Below are 20,581 nucleotides of genomic sequence, written 5' to 3' on the forward strand. Positions count from 1 at the left end.
CACTAAGTCTCGGAAATTCGCCCAGGAAACAAATGCACACAGTAAACAATTCAAGCTTCTCCAAAGGACCACAGAAAACACCTCCCTCTGGTGCCAGGAGGAACCGTGACTGTACCCCCCCCCCCTCTAGGAGCGGCTCCGTGATGACCACCACGTAGTTATTTGAAGTCTCTAACAAGTCCCAGATCCAGGATGTCTCGGGCAGGCAGCCACGCTCACTCCTCGGGACCAGTCCACCAGGTACTGCAGGGTCCCTCGGCCCTGATGAGCTTCCAGACGCCGGACCGTGTAGGCTGGGTGGCCATCCACAAGTCAAGGGGGCAGAGGAGCAGGTGTGGGGGGAGATAATGGACTGGTCCTTACCAGCTTGAAATGGGAGACATGAAAGGATGGACAGACCCTCATAGACCTGGGAAGCTGGAGACGATAGGTGACCGGTTTGATGCGACTCAGGATCTTGAATGGTCCTATGGAGAGAGCTTCCCCGAGTCCACATTTAAGGGAAGATCACGGGTGGATAGCCACACCCGTTGACCCGGTCCGAGGAGCCGTTAAGGTTCCGTGTTGCCTGATGTTGGTGTCGGGCAGAGGAGCGGAACAAGGAGGATTGGCAGTGTGTTATGAGCGTACTCCCCCCAGACGAGGAACTTGTTCCAGTTGCTGCCCTAAGTGGAGACGAAGCAGCGCAGGAACTTCTCCAGCTCCTGGTTGGCCCGCTCAGTTTGCCCATTCGTCTGAGGGTGGAACCCCGAGGAGAGACTCACCGATGCTCCCAACAGAGAGCAGAAAGCCTTCCTATAGCATGTGACGAACTGGGGCCCACAATCTGAGACAATGTCCTGGGGAAGTCTGTGTAGTCGAAAGACATCAGCGAGATCAACGGTCTCCTTCGCTAAAAGCAATTTGGGTAAGGCGATGAAATGGGCTGCCTTGGAGAACCGATCGATGACCACCAAGATAGTGATAAGCCCTTGAGATGGAGGTAACCAAGTGATAAAGTCTACAGACAGATGAGGGCCGGGTGTGGATGGGCAGAGGTTGGAGCAACCTGACCGGTCGCTGACTTGAAGACTTGCTTTGGGCACAGATGGAACAGGTTCTCACGTCTTCCATCATGTTGGGCCACCAGAATTTCCGCCTCAGGAACTCCAGTGTCCGATTAACCCCTGGATGCCCAGTTAATTTAGGAGTGCCCCCATTGTAGTACTTGGGACCAGGCTGACGTAAAGTCTGTTAGTGGGTCCCCGACTGGGGTCAGGTTCTCAGGTCTGGGCTTGTCAGACCGTGGTCTCAATACTCCATATCACAGGGACCACAATGCTGAGCTGGGGATGGATGAGCTCGGGGTCCTTCTCCTCGTTAAAGACATCCTGTTGGCGGAACAGGATGTCTGCCTTCTGATTCTTGGATCCCGGGCGATAGGCTAGTGTGAAATCGAACCTGTTAAAAAACAGAGCCCACCTAGCCTGGCGAGCATTCAACCTTCTTGAATGAAGACCAAGTTCTTATGGTCCGTCCAGATTACGAAAGGATGAGGTGCCCGCTCCAACCAGTGTCTCCACCCCTCAAGACCCCACTTAACTGCCAAGAGCTCCCGGTTGCCTACATCTTAGTTGCGTTCCGCTGGCGAGAAACGCTTGGAGAGAAAGGCGCATGGGGGCAGTTCCATCTACTCCTCGTTCCGCTATGAAAGGACCGCCCCTGCTCCGGTATCCGAGGCATCCACCTCCACCACAAAGGGACGAGTCAGAGTAGGATGAATGACGATGGGTCCTTTGAGCTCCATGAATACCCTGTCAGCCTCAGGGGTCCAGCAAACATGGGTCTGGGACTTGTGGGTTAGGACTGAGAGGCGCTGCCACCGCACCAAAGTTGCGTATAAAACGCCTGTAAAAATTGGCAAACCTGAGGAACCGCTGGACCGGCTTGAGTGAGGTGGGACGGGACCAGTCGGCGACCGTCTCAATCTTTTCGGGGTCCATTTGGATGCCTGCTGCAGAGATAATGTGACCCAGGAAGGAAACCTGGAATATGTGGAACTCACACTTCTCTATCTTGACATATTTTTGACTCTGCAGGAGGCATCTCAGGACTTGACGGTTGTGCAGTATGTGTTCCGGAAGGGTCTTGGAGAAGATCCAGATGTCGTCGAGGTAAACAAAGACGAACCGATTCAGCATATCCCTCATTGACCAATGCTTGAAAGACTGCCCGTGAGTTCGATAATCCGAAGGGCGTTAAAGGCAGTCTTCCGCTCATCTCCCTCCCTGATTCTCACCAGATTGTAAGCGTTGCAGAGGTCCAGTTTGGAGAAGAATTGTCCTCCACATTGGAGTTGGTCCAAGGTGCCCATCAGAGATAGGGGCTAACGATTCATGATTGTGATCTGGTTCAGCCCTCTAATCAATGCAGGGATCCAGGTCTCCATATTTCTTACCCATGAAGAAGCCTTCACCAGTAGGGGATGTAGAGGGGTGAATGAAACCTGCCTCCAGCAACTCCCGGATGTAATTGTCCAGACGACCCCGGGAGGTGTGGCGCTGGGTAGGAGTCCATCGAGGGCTTGAATCTGCAGAGGGATGGGACATTTCACGCAGGGGATCTGTAACTCTCTGGCGAAGTCTTGCTCAATTAAATGATCCGTGACCCCGGAGTCCACAAACGCTTGAATCTGATGTTGACGGTTGTTCCAGTGGAGGGTTGAGGGTAGTAAAGACGGTGACTCGGTAGCCGAGAGGTAACTGCACAGCTCGTCAGGGTCTCCCCTTGTTCTGGTGAGCCCTGGCGTTTCCTGTCAGCTCTGGGTAGGTAGCACGGAGATGGCCGAGACCACCTCCGTGGAGGCAGCAGGCTTCGTGCATGTGCCTGTCACACTCCTGTTGGCTCAGACGATTGTGACCCAGCTACATTGGATCCTCCATGCTGGGCTCGGGGTCCTCAGGAAACCAGGAATGCTGGAGTGGTGTCAAAAGGGCGCTGTCTCACCCGTTCCCAGATGCCGTTGTCAATCCCGATTGCCAGCGTTATTAGGGACTCAAGGTCTTCGCCCAGTTCCCGAGTGGCCAGTTCATATTTGATGGAGTTAGACAGACCCTGGTGGGAAACGGTAACCAGAGCCTCCGTATTCCACCCACTCTCGGCAGCGAGAGTGCGTAATGGTGAAGTCAGCCACTGGTCTGGCCCCTTGGTGGAGGTTGAACAGTCGGCTGGTCACTTCTCGTCCGCTGACTGGGTGGCTGCTGTCCGCTGACTGGGTGGCTGCTGTTCCCACACCGCCGTTGCCCACGCGAGGGCCTTGCCCGAGAGTAGAGAGATGATGTAGGTGATCATGGCTCAATCAGTGTGGAACAAGGAGGACTGTAGCTCGAACACCAGAGAACACTGAGTGAGGAACCCTTTGCATCCTCCCAGGTGGCCGTCATACCGCTCGGGGGCTGGGGTCTTGGGTGAAGGTGAAGGTTCCCTGGAGGAACCACGGCAACGTCTGTAGCACTGGGCTATGAGACATGGGTATTGGCTACTCCTGGGTTGGGGGCGTGCCGTGGTTGGAGGGACTCGGCAAGTGCCTGAAGGGTCCCGGAGATTTGGGGGAGCTGTTCTTGCTGCTGTCCTAACGGTGCTCACATTCTGGATCTGGGTGATCTCTGCTTGGTCCATGTTGTGGCAGAAGCCTGCTGTGATGTAGCAAGGTTGGACCCAGGTGCAGAGAAGAGAGATGAGGAATCAGTGGTTAAGGATACACGTAATACTTTACTGAGAAGCGGTAGCCACAGGATCACAGTACACTTGAAAAAACGTCTCAAACTCACTCAGGAAACAAATGCACATGGTAAACAATTCAAGCTTCTGCAAAGGACCACAGAAAACACACCTCTTTTAACAGGGACACAATCATGACATCAGACACACCAGAGTCCAATAAAAGTCTCTAGGGCGGTCTCTGCCGGACCCTGGTGCCAGGAGGAACCATGACAGCAGCTGTAATACAAAAATGAAAAACAAGATGACCCCCGAAAGCCACATGGAGATGGGGAAATTAGATGCACATTCAGTCTTTATATTACTGTAGCATAGGCTATGCTTCAGAAAATGTAGGCCTACCTGTCACAAGAAAAATAATTACCATGATGAGATAATAGGTCTACATGCATTGTGAACTGTGCTCCATACTGAGATGGGCTGTCTGTCTTCACCCTGAGCGTTGATTCATCATGCAGAGGCTGTAGAGAAGCCAGATTTAGACATCACATATAATTTAACGGGTTCTTGGTCACCTCCCTTCTCCTCCTATTGCTCAGTTTGGCCGGGCAGCCTGCTCTAGGAAGAGTCTTGGTGGTTCCAAACTTCTTTCATTTAAGAATGATGGAGGCCACTGTTCTTGGGGACCTTCAATGCTGCAGAAATGTTTTGGTACCCTTCCCCAGATCTGTGCCTTGACACAATCCTTTCTCAATGCTCTATGGACAATTCCTTCGACTTCATGGCTTGGTTTTTGCTGTGACGTGCACTGTCAACTGTTGGACCTTATCTAGACAGGTGTGTGCATTTCCAAATCATTCACTTGAATTTACCACAGATTATCACGTTTCAGGTAAGACCCAGATGCAGACAGTGTCGAAGTAACAAAAGTGTATTACTAGTACAGGGGCAGGCAAAACGACAGGTCAAGGGCAGGCAGATGGCAGTAATCCAGAAAGGGTGCAAAAGGTCCAGAACGGCAGGCAGTCTCAGGGTCAGAGCAGACAGGGGTCAGTAATCCAGTGTGGTGTGGCAAGGTACAGAACAGCAGGCAGGCTCAGGGGCAGGCAGAAATTGTCAAAACCGGGAAAAACTAGAAAACAGAACTAGAACAAACCGGAGCAAGGGCAAAATTGCTGGTAAGATTCACAAAACGAACTGGCAACAGAGAAAACAGAGGACACAGGTATAAATAGACTGGGGATAATGGGGAAGATTGTGTGACACCTGGAGGGGGGTGGAGACGAGCACAAAGACAGGTGAAACAAATCAGGGTGTGACACAGGTGGACTCTAGAAACATCTCAAGGATGATCAATGGAAACAGGATGCACCTGAGCTCCATAGGAAAGGGTCTGAATTCCAATGTAAATAAGGTATTTAAAAAAAATAAAAAATAATAATCTTTATAAATTAGCAAACATTTCTAAAAACGTATTTTCGCTTTGTCATTATGGGGTATTGTGTGTAGATTGAGGATTTTTTATTTATTTAATACATTTTAGAATAATGCTGTAACGTAATTTTTTTGGGGAAAAGTCAAGGGTCTGAATACTTTCCCGAAGGCACTGTACACAATCCATGTCTCAATTGTCTCAAGTTCTAAAAATCCTTCTTTATCTTGTCTCCTTAATCTACTTTGATTGAAGCGGAGTTAACAATTGACATCAATAAGGGATCATAGCTTTCACCTGGCCAGTCTATGTCATGGAAAGAGCAGGTGTTCCTAATTTTTTGTACACTCCTTGTAAAATAAATAAAATGACAACAATAGAATGACAACAGTGGATAATAATATCAAAATAGGATTAATAATGGGGACAATAATAGGCTAAACATGAAAAATAACAAGCTACTATTATTGCTACTAAAATGAATGCTACCACCACTGTTATTTAGACTAATAGCACAACTATCCCTCCGTTACCATTACCACTACGAGGTATCATTACTACTACCAATATTTCTACCTACTAACACTACTACTGCTATTAGTGTTACTGCTTATTGATACAGATTTAGTTACTCAGTGTCCCTCAGGCTACGGCAGGCAAATACATATTTGGCTGCAAGAGGAGCTGTTGCTCCTTCACCCATGAGTATTTAAAAATGTTCCTCTGGGCTTAATAATAATAATATATTTGAGAATAAATGGAGTAATTTCTTCAAAGAATGACTCTTGCTGGATGATATTTTTTGCAATGGAGGAGGAAGTGCATCTGTCTCTACTTCCCTTTTGTGCAGCGACCACGTACTCTCCTCTCTCTTTCTCAATTCAATTTAAGGGGCTTTGTTGGCATGGGAACATATGTTTACATTGCCAAAGCAAGTGAAATAGATAAAACAAAAGTGAAATAAATAATAAAACATGTACAGTAAACATTACACTCACAAAAGTCCCAAAATAATAAAGATATTTCAAATGCTATAATGCAGTGGTTCTTAACCTGGGTTCGATCGAACCCCAGGGGTTCGGTGAGTCAGTCTCAGGGGTTCGGCGGAGGTCAAGACACACATCCGACTCATATGATTCGTGATGACACGCCCCGCTTGGCCATCATTGGCTGCAGGTGATCACGCTACATCGCTTGGCCTATCTGTGCTGCAGGGAATTTGGTGCGCTCAGTAGTCGACTTGTGACTGTCGTGATGGTACGTTTTGTGATTTCTTTCTTAATATTTTAATCCCTTCATACTTACGTATATGTACAATATGGATTCACATGTATAACGGAACGTGATGGGAGTCAGCGTCCTAACTGCATGATTTGCAATGCCAAGTTGAGCAATTCTAGTTTAGCACCGGCAAAACTAAGAGAACACTTCCTTAAGCTGCATGGAGATGGAGAATACAAGAACACAACGCTCGCTGAATTCAAGGTGAAGAGAGCCAGATTCGATGAAAAGGCTACTCTGCCTGTTCTCGGCTTTGTACCCATCAACAAACCGATCCTCACAGCATCGTACGAAGTTGCTTACCTGATCGCAAAGCAGGGCAAACCACACACCATTGGTGAAACACTCATAAAACCAGCTGTGTTGAAGATGGCGAATATCATGCTGGGAAAAGAGGCTGAAGTTAAGTTATCCCAAATTCCTCTTTCAAATGACACCATCAGCGACAGAATAGAGGACATGAGCAAAGACATCTTGGCTCAAGTAGTTGCAGATCTGATTTCAAGCCCGGCAAAATTCAGCCTTCAACTCGACGAGACCACAGACGTTTCCAATCTAAGCCAGCTTGGTGCGCTATGTGAAAGACGACGTGATAAAGGAAGATTTTTTATTTTGTAAGCCTCTTACAACAACAACAACTAAGGCAGCCGATGTGAAGAAACTTGTGGATGACTTCTTCAAAGACAACAATCTTTCGTGGGATATGGTTTCTGCAGTCTGTTCAGACGGCGCTCCAGTCATGCTGGGAAGAAAGTCTGGTTTTGGTGCGCTAGTGAAAGCCGATGCACCACACATCATTGTTACGCATTGTATTCTGCACAGGCATGCGTTGGCAACAAAAACCTTGCCTCCAAAACTGGCAGAAGAATTAAAAATTGTAGTGGAATGCGTGAACTATGTGCGAACTAGTGCTCTGAGGCACCGCATCTTCAGTGAGCTGTGTAAAGAAATGGGCTCTGAATTCGAGGTACTTCTGTACCATTCTAACGTTCGGTGGTTATCCCGCGGACAGGTGCTGAATCGTGTTTTTGCCGTGCGTGTGGAATTAGCCCTGTTTTTGCAAGAGCACCAACATTGTCATGCAGATTGCTTAAAAAATTCTGAATTCATTCTCATTTTAGCGTACATGGCTGATATCTTCGCAGCTCTCAATCATCTCAATCAAAAGATGCAGGGCGGTGGAGTCAACATCATCGAAGCGGAGGAAAACCTGAAGGCTTTTTAAAAAAAGCTACCGTTATGGAAACGACGAACAGAGAACGATAACTTCGCAAACTTTCCCCTGCTGGACGACTGTGTAAGTAAGATCGAAGATGTATCTGGAATCGGAGACATTTCTGTACCCGCGGAACTGAAGCAAGCAATTGCCACGCACTTAGATGAGCTTGCAAAGTCTCTCGACGGATACTTCCCTACAAGAGAGTCATATCCAGCATGGGTGAGACAGCCGGTCACGTTTAGTGTTGAGACAACAGATGTCAATGATGAATACCTCGATGAAATCATTGAAATTCAGCAGAGCCAGGTTCAACAGCAACTCTTCAGAACAACAACGCTTTCAACGTTTTGGTGTCAACAAATGGTAACGTACCCTGTTATTGCTAAGAAAGCTCTGGAGATTTTCATACCGTTTGTTACAACATATCTTTGCGAGCAATCCTTTTCGAGGATGCTGGACATAAAAACGAAGAAAAGGAACAGACTTTGTCGCATGACATGAGAGTGAAGCCGCGCATTTCTGAACTGGTCTCTGAAAGGCAACAGCAGAAGTCACACTGATTTGCAGTAAATATTCATTATTATGTTTTTGTTTTTGTGTGAAAATCATGTTTTGATGATTTTGTTCTTTGAACACACAGTGTTGATGTTGATGCACGGTTCATTTTGTGCACCAGTAAAATATATACCTATGTTTTGAATTTGAAAAAATCATATTTTATTTTTCCAATTAAGAAGGGTTCGGTGAATGCGCATATGAAACTGGTGGGGTTCAGTACCTCCAACAAGGTTAAGAACCACTGCTATAATGTCTATATACAGTAGTCTATATGTACAGTACAGTCTATATAAACATAAATATAGGTGTCACGTGTGCTCCCTCTCCGTCCTCTAGGTCACCAGGCTGCTTGTTATGGCGCATCAGTGCGTCATTAGACTCACCTGGATTCCATCACTTCCCCGATTACCTTCGACTGGCTCGACTGGCTCCCATGCCTCGGCGGGATCGACTGGCTCCCATGCCTCGGCGGGATCGACTGGCTCCCATGCCTCGGCGTGATCGACAGGCTCCCATGCCTCGGCGGGATCGACTGGCTCCCATGCCTCGGCGGGATCGACAGGCTCCCATGCCTCGGCGGGATCGACAGGCTCCCATGCCTCGGCGGGATCGACAGGCTCCCATGCCTCAGTTGGGTGAACATGTTCCTGTGCCTCGACCGAGGTAACTGGGGAGGTCTCAGCCGGCTCATCAGGCCCTTACGCCTCAGCCGGACTGACAGGTTTCCCGCGCCTCAGCAGAGGTGTCCGCTCCTGATCCCCGGGATTGTCATTTTGGTCGGCGTCTTGCGGTCGGCGTCTATGCTCCCTCTCCGGCCTCTAGGTCACCAGGCTGCTCGTTATGGTGCACACCTGTCACCATCGTTATGCGCCTCAGCGTGTCATTAGACTCACTTGGACTCCATCTCTTCCCTGATTACCTTCCCTATATATGTCACTCCCTTTAGTTCCTTCCCCAGGCGTTATTGTTTCTGTTTCAGTGTCATGTCTGTGTGTTGTTCATGTTTCTTGTTTTGTACGATGTTTTCTTTTATTTATTAAATGATTCACTCCCTGAACTTGCTTCCTGACTCCCAGCGCACACTAGGTTGTATTTACAATGGTGGTTGTTCTTCAGTGGTTGCCCTTTTCTTGTGGCAACTGGTCACAAATCTTGCTGCTGTGATGGCACACTGTGGTATTTCACCCAATAGATATTGGAGTTTATCAAAATTGGTTTTGTTTTCGAATTCTTTGTGGATCTGTGTAATCTGAGGGAAATATGTCACTAATATGGTCATACATTTGGCAGGAGGTTAGGAAGTGCAGCTCAGTTTCCACCACATTTTGTGGACAGGGTGCACATAGCCTGTCTTCTCTTGAGAGCCAGGTCTGCCTTCGGCTGCCTTTCTCAATAGCAAGGCTATACTCACTGAGTCTGTACATAGTTAAAGATTTACTTAATTTTGGGTCAGTCACAGTGGTCAGCTATTCTGCCACTGTACTCTCTGTTTAGGGCCAAATAGCATTCTAGTTTGCTGTTTTTTTGTAAATCCTTTCCAATATGTCAAGTAATTATATTTTTGTTTTCTCATGATTTGGTTGGGTCTAATTGTGTTGCTGTCCTGGTGCTCTGTGGGGTCTGTTTGTGTTTGTGAACAGAGCCCCAGGACCAGCTTGCTTAGGGGGCTCTTCTCCAGGTTCATCTCTCTGTAGCTGATGGCTTTGTTATGGAATGTTTGGAAATCGCTTCCTTTTAGGTGGTTGTAGAATTTAATGGCTCTTTTCTGTATTTTGATAATTAGCAGGTATCGGCCTAATTCTGCTCTGCATGAATTATTTGGTGTTTCACATTGTACACGGAGGATATCTTTGCAGAATTCTGCGTGCAGAGTTTCAATTTGGTGTTTGTCCCATTTTGTGAATTCTTGGTTGGTGAGCATGTTAAATGTGCAACCAGAGGGAAAAAACTCTAAACCACCTTTACTCCACACACAGAGACACGTACAAAGCACTCCCTCACCCTCCATTTGGCAAATCTGACCATAATTATATCCTCCTGATTTCTGCTTATAAGCAAAAACTGAAGCAGGAAGTAGTCCAATGAAGCAGATGCTAAGCTACAGGACTGTTTTACTAGCACGGACTGGAATATGTTCCGGGATTCTTCCGATGGCATTGAGGAGTACAGCACATCAGTCACTGGCTTCATCAATAAGTGCATCGATGACGTCGTCCCCACAGTGACCGTACGTCATACCCCAACCAGAAGCCATGGATTACAGCCAACATCCGCACTGAGCTAAAGGGTAGATCTGACGCTTTCAAGGAGCGGGCCTCTAACCCGGAAGCTTCTAAGAAATCCCGCTATGCCCTAAGATGCCTAAGATTGAATAGTACTACACCGGCTCCGACACTCGTCAGATGTGGCAGGGCTTGTAAACCATTACAGACTACAAAGGGAAGCACAACCGCAAGCTGCCCAGTGACACGAGCCTACCAGACGAGCTGAATTACTTCTATGCTCGCTTCCACGCAAATAACACTGACGCGTGCATTAGAGCATCAGCTGTTCCGGACAACTGCGTGATCACGCTCTCTGTAGCCAATGTAAGATCTTTAAACAGGTCACCATTCACAAGGCCGCAGGGCCAGACGGATTACCAGGACGTGTACTCCAAGCATGCGCTGACCAACTGGCAAGTGTCTTCACTGACATTTTCAACATGTCCCTGACTGAGTCTGTAATACCAACATGTTTCAAGCAAACCACCATAGTCCCTGTGCCCAAGAACACTAAGGTAACTGGCCTAAATGACTACCAACCCATAGAAATCATGTCTGTAGCCATGAAGTGCTTTGAAAGGCTGGATATGGCTCACATCAACACCATTATCCCAGAAACCCTAGACCCACTCCAATTTTCATACCGCATCAACAGATCCACAGATGATCCAATTTCTATTGCACTCAACACTGCCCTTTCTCACCTGGAATAAAGGAACACCTATGTGAGAATGCTATTCATTGACTTCAGCTCTGCGTTCAACACCATAGTGCCCTCAAAGCTCATCACTAAGCTAAGGACCCTGGGACTAAACACCCCCCCCCCCAGGTGGTAAGGGTAGGTAACAACACATTCGCCACGCTGATCCTCAACACGGGGGGGCTCAGGGGTGCATGCTCAGTCCCTTCCTGTACTCCCTGTTCACTCATGACTGCATGGCCAGGCACGACTCCAACACCATCATCAAGTTTGCCGATGACACAACAGTGGTAGGCCTGATCACCAACAACGATGAGAGCCTATAGGGAGGAGGTTAGAGACCTGGCCGCATTGTGCCAGGACAACAACCTCTCCCTGAACGTGATCAAGACAGGAGATGATTGTGGACTACAGGAAAAGGAGGACCGATCACGCCTCCATTCTCATCGACGGGGCTGCAGTGGAGCAGGTTGAGAGCTTCAAGTTCCTTGGTGTCCACATCACAAACAAACTGTCATGGTTCAAACACAAAGACAGTTGTGAAGAGGGCACAACAAAGCCTATTTCCACTCAGAAGACTAAAAAGATTTGGCATGGGTCCTCAGATCCTCATTAGTTTCTACAGCTGCGCCATCGAGAGCATCCTGACTGGTTGCATCACTGCCTGGTTTGGCAACTGCTCGGCCTCCGACCGCAAGGCACTACACATGGTAGTGCGTACGGCCCAGTACATCACTGGAGCCAAGCTTCCTGCCATCCAGGACCTCCATACCAGGCGGTGTCAGAGGAAGGCCCTAAAAATTGTCAAAGACTCCAGCCACCCTAGTCATAGAATATTCTCTCTGCTACCACACGGCAAGCGGTACCGGAGCGCCAAGTCTAGGTCCAAGAGGCTTCTTAATAGCCTCTACCCTCAAGCCATAAGACTCCTGAACATCTAATCAAATGGCTACCCAGACCCCTCTTTTAAGCAGCTACTACTCTCTGTTTTATCTATGCATAGTCACTTTACCTCTACCTACATGTACATATACCTCAAATAACCAGTGCCCTTGCTCATTGACTCTGTACTGGTACTTCCTGTATATAGCCTTGCAATTGTTATTTTAATGCTGCTGTTTAATTATTTGTAACTTTTATTTTACATTTTTTACTTCTCAATTTTTTTATTAACACTTTCTCTTAACTTCATAAGGCATTGTTGGTTATGGGGTTGTAAGTAAGCAATTTAACTGTAAGGTCTAAACCTGTTGTATTTGGCGCATGTGACAAATACAATTTGATCTGATACATACCTCTTAGGTTGCAGGATGGGGCTTCTGCGGGTGAGATAGTGGGGGTTGGATCTGTTGCTCTGCTCATGGCCTGGGCATCTATCCTGCTGTCATGTTGAGGTCCTAGCCACAGGGTCGGGGGGCATGCGGTGGGCAGAAGGGGTATAGGTCCTCCAGGTCTGGGAAGGTGTCTCGCTGGTCAGGGCGGGGTGTCCGGTGCTCTGTTGCTCCTGTGTGAGGTGCTGGGGCTACGTTTAAAGGTGACGTCCTTCAGGGTCCTGGCAAAAGTTGGGATTGCTGCCTTTTAGAGGTTGACCTGTTCGTAAAGGCTGTTCAAATCCAGGGTGGAGTGGTGGGCCAGGTATACATTTATCACGTTTCAGGCATGACCCAGATGCAGACAGTGTCGAAGAAACAAACGTTTATTTCTAATACAGGGGCAGGCAAACGACAGGTCAAAGGCAGGCAGAGGTCAGTAATCCAGAGAGGGTACAAAGGGTCCAGAACGGCAGGAAGTCTTAGGCAGGCAGGGGTCAATAATCCAGTGAGGTGGGGCAAGATATAGAACGGCAGGCAGGGTCAGAGCAAGCAGCAGGTCAAAACCGGGAAGGACTAGGAAACAAGAGCAAGAAACAGACAGGAGCAGGGGAACAAACGCTGGTAGGTTTCACAAACAAAACGAACTGGCAACATACAAACGGAGAACACAGGTATAAATACACAGGGGATAATGGGGAAGATGGGCGACACCTGGAGGGGGATGGAGACCAGCACAAAGACAGATGAAACAGATCAGAGTGTGACAGTAGGTGCCACCTGGCGTCCTACCTGGGTGCATGAGGATGCCCTGCACCATTACTGTCCCGGACTTGTACACGTTGAGAGGTTGTTTCAATTTCCTCAATGTCTAGTATTCTGAGTTTCCACCCTGGGCCAATATCCTCTCTCCTGACATAGGGGTAGTGTGCTCTTATAGCACTGTGCCAGGGGATGGTCTGTGTAAAAAAAAATAAGTTGCTTAAGTTCCCCTCTTTGCAGCAATAGTGTCTCTGGATTGTCCTTGCGGAGCTTTTTTTGTACTTATTCCTTGCAGTGTTATTTTTTATATCCAAGGGGTACTGTATTGTAATGACCTCTGGACAGGGATAAGCCACTGGGGCTTCAAAGGCCTCTGCATTTGGTTGGGGTGGGGGGGCTGTGAAACTCTCCTGCCATTGTTGGGCTCAAGAGTTTTCACACATCTGACTTCACACTTCAGTGCTAATTGAAGGTGCCGCCAGGTCAAATCAAATCAAATCAAATTTTATTAGTCACATACACATGGTTAGCAGATGTTAATGCGAGTGTAGCGAAATGCTTGTGCTTCTAGTTCCGACAATGCAGTAATAACCAACAAGTAATCTAACCTAACAATTCCACAACTACTACCTTACACACACACACAAGTGTAAAGGGATAAAGAATATGTACATAAAGATATATGAATGAGTGGTGGTACAGAACGGCATGGCAGATGCAGTAGATGGTATAGAGTACGGTATATACATATGAGATGAGTACTGTAGGGTATGTAAACATAAAGTGGCATAGTTTAAAGTGGCTAGTGGTACATGTATTACATAAAGATGGCAAGATGCAGTAGATGATATAGAGTACAGTATATACATATGAGATGGGTAATGTAGGGTATGTAAACATTATATTAAGTGGCATTGTTTAAAGTGGCTAGTGGTACATTTTTACATAATTTCCATCAATTCCCATTTTTAAAGTGGCTGGAGTTGAGTCAGTATGTTGGCAGCGGCCGCTAAATGTTAGTGGTGGCTGTTTAACAGTCTGATGGCCTTGAGATAGAAGCTGTTTTTCAGTCTCTCGGTCCCTGCTTTGATGCACCTGTACTGACCTCGCCTTCTGGATGATAGCGGGGTGAACAGGCAGTGGCTTGGGTGGTTGTTGTCCTTGATGATCTTTATGGCCTTCCTGTGACATCGGGTGGTGTAGGTGTCCTGGAGGGCAGGTAGTTTGCCCCTGGTGATGCGTTCTGCAGACCTCACTACCCTCTGGAGAGCCTTACGGTTGTGGGCGGAGCAGTTGCCGTACCAGGCGGTGATACAGCCCGACAGGATGCTCTCGATTGTGCATCTGTAGAAGTTTGTGAGTGCTTTTGGTGACAAGCCGAATTTCTTCAGCCTCCTGAGGTTGAAGAGGCGCTGCTGCGCCTTCTTCACAACGCTGTCTGTGTGGGTGGACCAATTCAGTTTGTCCGTGATGTGTACACCGAGGAACTTAAAACTTTCCACCTTCTCCACTACTGACCCGTCGATGTGGATAGGGGGGTGCTCCCTCTGCTGTTTCCTGAAGTCCACAATCATCTCCTTTGTTTTGTTGACGTTGAGTGTGAGGTTATTTTCCTGACACCACACTCCGAGGGCCCTCACCTCCTCCCTGTAGGCCGTCTCGTCGTTGTTGGTAATCAAGCCTACCACTGTAGTGTCATCCGCAAACTTGATGATTGAGTTGGAGGCGTGCATGGCCACGCAGTCGTGGGTGAACAGGGAGTACAGGAGAGGGCTCAGAACGCACCCTTGTGGGGCCCCAGTGTTGAGGATCAGCGGGGTGGAGATGTTGTTACCTACCCTCACCACCTGGGGGCGGCCCGTCAGGAAGTCCAGGACCCAGTTGCACAGGGCGGGGTCGAGACCCAGGGTCTCGAGCTTGATGACGAGTTTGGAGGGTACTATGGTGTTAAATGCTGAGCTGTAATCGATGAACAGCATTCTCACATGGGTATTCCTCTTGTCCAGATGGGTTAGGGCAGTGTGCAGTGTGGTTGCGATTGCGTCGTCTGTGGACCTATTGGGTCGGTAAGCAAATTGGAGTGGGTCTAGGGTGTCAGGTAGGGTGGAGGTGATATGGTCCTTGACTAGTCTCTCAAAGCACTTCATGATGACGGAAGTGAGTGCTACGGGGCGGTAGTCGTTTAGCTCAGTTACCTTAGCTTTCTTGGGAACAGGAACAATGGTGGCCCTCTTGAAGCATGTGGGAACAGCAGACTGGGATAAGGATTGATTGAATATGTCCGTAAACACACCAGCCAGCTGGTCTGCGCATGCTCTGAGGACGCGGCTGGGAATGCCGTCTGGGCCTGCAGCCTTGCGAGGGTTAACACGTTTAAATGTTTTACTCACCTCGGCTGCAGTGAAGGAGAGCCCGCAGGTTTTGGTAGGGGGCCGTGTCAGTGGCACTGTATTGTCCTCAAAGCGGGCAAAAAAGTTGTTTAGCCTGTCTGGGAGCAAGACATCCTGGTCCGCGACGGGGCTGGTTTTCTTTTTGTAATCCGTGATTGACTGTAGACCCTGCCACATACCTCTTGTGTCTGAGCTGTTGAATTGCGACTCGATTTTGTCTCTGTACTGGGACTTAGCCTGTTTGATTGCCTTGCGGAGAGAATAGCTACACTGTTTGTATTCGGTCATGCTTCCGGTCACCTTGCCCTGGTTAAAAGCAGTGGTTCGCGCTTTCAGTTTCACGCGAATGCTGCCGTCAATCCACGGTTTCTGGTTTGGGAATGTTTTTATCGTTGCTGTGGGTACGACATCGTCAATGCACTTCCTTCCTAATGAACTCGCTCACCGAATCAGCATATTCGTCAATATTGTTGTTGGACGCGATGCGGAACATATTCCAATCCGCGTGATCGAAGCAGTCTTGAAGCGTGGATTCAGATTGGTCGGACCAGCGTTGAACAGACCTGAGCGCGGGAGCTTGTTGTTTGAGTTTCTGTTTGTAGGCTGGAATCAACAAAATGGAGTCGTGGTCAGCTTTTCCGAAAGGGGGGCGGGGGAGGGCCTTATATGCGTCGCGGAAATTAGTATAACATTGATCTAGGGTTTTTCCAGCCCTGGTAGCACAATCGATATGCTGATAGAATTTAGGGAGTTTTGTTTTTAGATTAGCCTTGTTAAAATCCCCAGCTACGATGAATGCAGCCTCAGGGTGTGTGGTTTCCAGTTTACAAAGAGTCAGATAAAGTTCGTTCAGGGCCATCGATGTGTCTGCTTGGGGGGGAATATATACGGCTGTGATTATGATTGAAGAGAATTCCCTTGGTAGATAATGCGGTCGACATTTGATTGTGAGGAGTTCTAGATCAGGTGAACAGAATGACTTGAGTTCCTGTGTGTTGTTATGATGATCACACCACTTCTCGTTAATCATAAGGCATACCCCCCCGCCCCTCTTCTTACCGGAAAGATGTTTGTTTCTGTCGGCGCGATGCATGAAGAAACCAGCTGGCTGCACCGACTCCGTTAGCGTCCCTTGAGTTAGCCATGTTTCCGTGAAGCAGAGCACGTTGCAATCCCTGATGTCTCTCTGGAATGCTACCCGTGCTCGGATTTCATCAACCTTATTGTCAAGAGACTGGACATTGGCGAGTAGTATGCTAGGGAGTGGAGCGCGATGTGCCCGTCTCCGAAGCCTGACCACGAGACCGCCTCGTTTGCCCCTTTTTCGGCGTCGCACAGGGTCGCCGGCTGGGATCAGATCCATTGTATTGGGTGGAAGGCAAAACACTGGATCCGTTTCGGGAAAGTCATATTCCTGGTAGGAACGATGATGAGTTGACGTTAATCGTATATTCAGTAGTTCCTCCCGACTGTATGTAATGAAACCTAAGATTACCTGGGGTACCGATGTAAGAAATAACACATAAAAAAACAAAAAACTGCATATTTTCCAAGGAACGCGAAGCGAGGCGGCCATCTCTTTTCGGCGCCGGAAGTAGGCGCCGTTCTGTCCTAGCAGCTTGGTAGCTTAGTATGCTTATTTACTTAGCTTTATATAGCAAAATTACCTAGAGATGATTATCTTTTACTTTTTGGCTTCAGAAGTAGCTTCAGACTGAATATTACTCACTCAGTTTTGTGTTGGATGGTATTTCCAGGTTCCGCTGTACTTTCTTGTGCAGGTTTTGGTTTGTTAGAAGTTTTTTCTTGATAGTCCTTGGTGGTAGTAGTAGTCCATTCAGGTAATTTTGTCCAATCAAGGTTGTAGGTATGGAATGTTTTATTTGGATTGATGGTTTTAATGTTGAGGTTGGTATTCTGTATAAGTCCTTGCAAAAAAAGTTCACGTTTATCTACATTTATCCAACTCTAATTATCTCTCTCGCTCTCTCTCTATCTCTATATATAGTCAAGGTGTCAGGATTGGCTCACATTATCTGAGGACTCACCTTTCATTATCTGATGACTCACCTGTCCTCAGTGTAGTAATGTCACAACCAGTGGTTCAGACTGGCAGACAGGCTTGTATGGAGCTGCTTCAATATCACCTGGTCACCACATTCTTGTCACAGCAGGTATTACAATATTAGTGACTCACTGTGACTTCCACAGAAAGCAATAACACTGTGACCATTCATCTGTCTCCCCTGTCAGATCATCTTCATGGTGGGTCGGGGGTACCTGTCTCCAGACCTCAGTAAGCTTTATAAGAGCTGCCCCAAAGCCATGAAGAGGCTGGTAGCTGACTGCATCAAGAAAATCAAAGACGAGAGGCCTCTGTTTCCCCAGGTACACCGGAGTCTTGCTAATTGCTTTTCTTTTTACATTATCTCTCCATCTTTATTTAGGACATTTCTAAAATGGCTGAAGTGGGTTGATGGCACTGTACCAAATGCCTCCACGTTTGCTAGGAGTGCTTCTAATCTTCCTCGCTTTCTCTCCCTCTCTTCCAGATCCTGTCGTCCATTGAGCTGCTCCAGCACTCCCTGCCTAAGATCAACCGTAGTGCCTCAGAACCATCCCTGCACAGAGCCTCCCACACCGAGGACATCAACATCTTCACATCAACCTATAGCAGGCTGCCTGTGTTCTAGAATTACAGCACCCAACCTGCCCCTCCTACATGCTCCTATTCCAAAACATACACACGTGTGCATGAGCGTGCACACACACGCAGACACACACACGCTCACACACAGACGGAATATCACCGGCAAAGAGGAAGAGGACTGACTGGTAGGAAAGGTGACAGTGAATGGGATCAATATGGGATTTCAGTCACTGACTGAGTTGTGCCAGTGAAGGTTTTGGTGTAGAGAGCAGAGGAAAACGACCCATTGGTTTGGAGAAGATGATTGGCAGTGAAGGAAATGAATGCCCATTTATAGGTTTAATCAGAGGCCTACTTTTCCCCGTGGCTAATATGGGTGCAACGGACAGAGTGGCAATGCAGTTAGTGAAATATGTGAACGAAAGCACACCTACCTGGGGACAGTGAGGCAGCACCCTCTGTGGGTCGGGAATGCATCCGGTTTTCAGGGGAAATGGAAAAGAGCGCCTGTGACACGACTTCCGCTTCCACTTTGTTTGCCGGGCAAGGTGGTCAAATGGTTAGAGCGTTGGGCCAGTAACCAAAAGGTTGCCAGATTGAGATCCCAGAGTTGAAAAGGTGAAAAATCTGTGTGCGCCATTGATGATAAATGTAATGTACTGCGTCTTGGACGTTAACAAGGCGACACTCCATCTTGACTCCTCCTCCACATTTTGTGGATTGGTTCAACAGTGCAGAAGAGAACCTCCCCCAGACAGTTTTTTTTTTCTCTCGTCAGGACCAGGAAGAGAAATGTTGCTCAGGTGTTTATTTTACGCCTGCTATGTTAGGTTAGTGAGGTAGAGACATTGAAGGAACTGCAGGCGAGAGAGCAGTAAAAAGCTCTCTTATCTCTGTGCTGTGAAGCACACCTTTCAGTCTGACTGACAGGGACTCACTGCCTTGGTTTATTATGAAGAATAGTTTCTCTTAAGCTGACCTCCCTGAAGAGGAGATGAAGCCTCGACACAGACCCTGCACAACCTCACCTAGGATGATTCTTATATAAAAAATAAAAAAAAGTGTGATGCAATCTGTTGGTTTCTTAGGATTATTTGATTGTGCATCGTCTTAAATCGGATAGAGATATTAAATGAGTATCAGTGTCTTCATCTTCATGCTTTTATTCTTTTTTTTTTTATTCTGGAAAAGTATATTCTGTCAGTCTGTCACGCATGAGTGATTGAGGAAGACATTTTTTTGTGTGTGCACATTTTAACTAAAGCGATGACTATTTCTACGGTCCATGTGATTGGTTCATGGCTTTGCTGAGAGTTCTTGTCAGTAGTTACCTACACATTTGAATCAGCCTTCTCTTTGGGTGAACCATCGCAAGCTGGATATTAGGCAGTTCTCTTTAATATGTAGAAAAATATTTGACATAATTAGCATTTTGTCTGCCATGTCTCTTTCAGGAGGTTAAACATTTTTATTGTAAACGTGGTGAGAATGTTTATTCCAGGTTATTTTAATAAAATGAAGTTAAACTAAATTGCAGAAGTGTTCAAAACCTTCCGTTCTTTGTTGCTACTGACTGCCAAAAGTTGCTGACTTAGTGGGGCCTCAGATGGTTAGTTGACACTGATTTTGTCTGCTCTCAAGTGCTTGCTTTAATCTTAACGTTTCCAGATGCTGAGACACTGATCTCCACCATTAAACTCCCTGCTGCCTCTCTGTGCACTGCCGCTCAGTAGGATCCTATACGTGTGCAAGACTTTGTGGCTGGGTGCAATGTTTGCTGTTGCAGTAGCAGTGTGGTGCAATCACACCGTGGATCCAGTTCAGACACGCCACTAGGAGATTCCACCATTGGGCAATGGCACTAGGTGCTCCACAGCTATTGGCAAGCCCACTGGAAAAACAGCCTACCTGAGAGAGGAGAAAGACACACTTGGTGGAGAGATGGGATTAAATGATAACACATCTCAACAAAGCTATTGGGTAACACTTTAGTTGAAGTGTCTTATGTGCTAAACTGCCCTGTAAACATCCACACACCTATGCAGTCATAGACCATTATGTTCTTGTGTTCTATAATGATGTCTCTGATGTTTTTATCCAGCCTGGCCTCAGTCAGCCCAGCCAGCATCTGTTGGTTATCAGACCTAACTGGGGGATTTGATATGGAACGATTTCAGTGACAGCAGAAATAGTATTTGAATAAAAAAAAAAAAAAAGCATTTGTATCTAGATATTGAATTTTTATTTGTAATGCACATACTGATTATTGAATTCATACATTTTACTTGTATTTCATGATTTGAAACTTTATTGAAT

At 47.2% G+C, this 20,581-nt stretch overlaps 1 protein-coding gene across 4 annotated transcripts in view; it reads left to right on the forward strand.

Annotated features, from left to right (window-relative positions):
• The window catches only part of raf1a (Raf-1 proto-oncogene, serine/threonine kinase a), a 37,516-nt gene extending 17,720 nt beyond the window's left edge, over nucleotides 1–19,796 (forward strand). For all 4 annotated transcript variants that reach the window (XM_071371164.1, XM_071371166.1, XM_071371165.1 and 1 more), the window contains 2 exons: nucleotides 17,869–18,003; nucleotides 18,168–19,796. In XM_071371164.1, coding sequence (XP_071227265.1) covers nucleotides 17,869–18,003; nucleotides 18,168–18,308 — 276 coding nt within the window. In that variant the 3' untranslated portion in view covers nucleotides 18,309–19,796. The remainder of the gene's footprint in view (nucleotides 1–17,868; nucleotides 18,004–18,167) is intronic.
• Nucleotides 19,797–20,581: the final 785 nt, after the last annotated feature.

Source organism: Salvelinus alpinus, chromosome 28 (assembly GCF_045679555.1).
Source record: "Salvelinus alpinus chromosome 28, SLU_Salpinus.1, whole genome shotgun sequence".
Taxonomy (NCBI): Eukaryota; Metazoa; Chordata; class Actinopteri; order Salmoniformes; family Salmonidae; genus Salvelinus; species Salvelinus alpinus.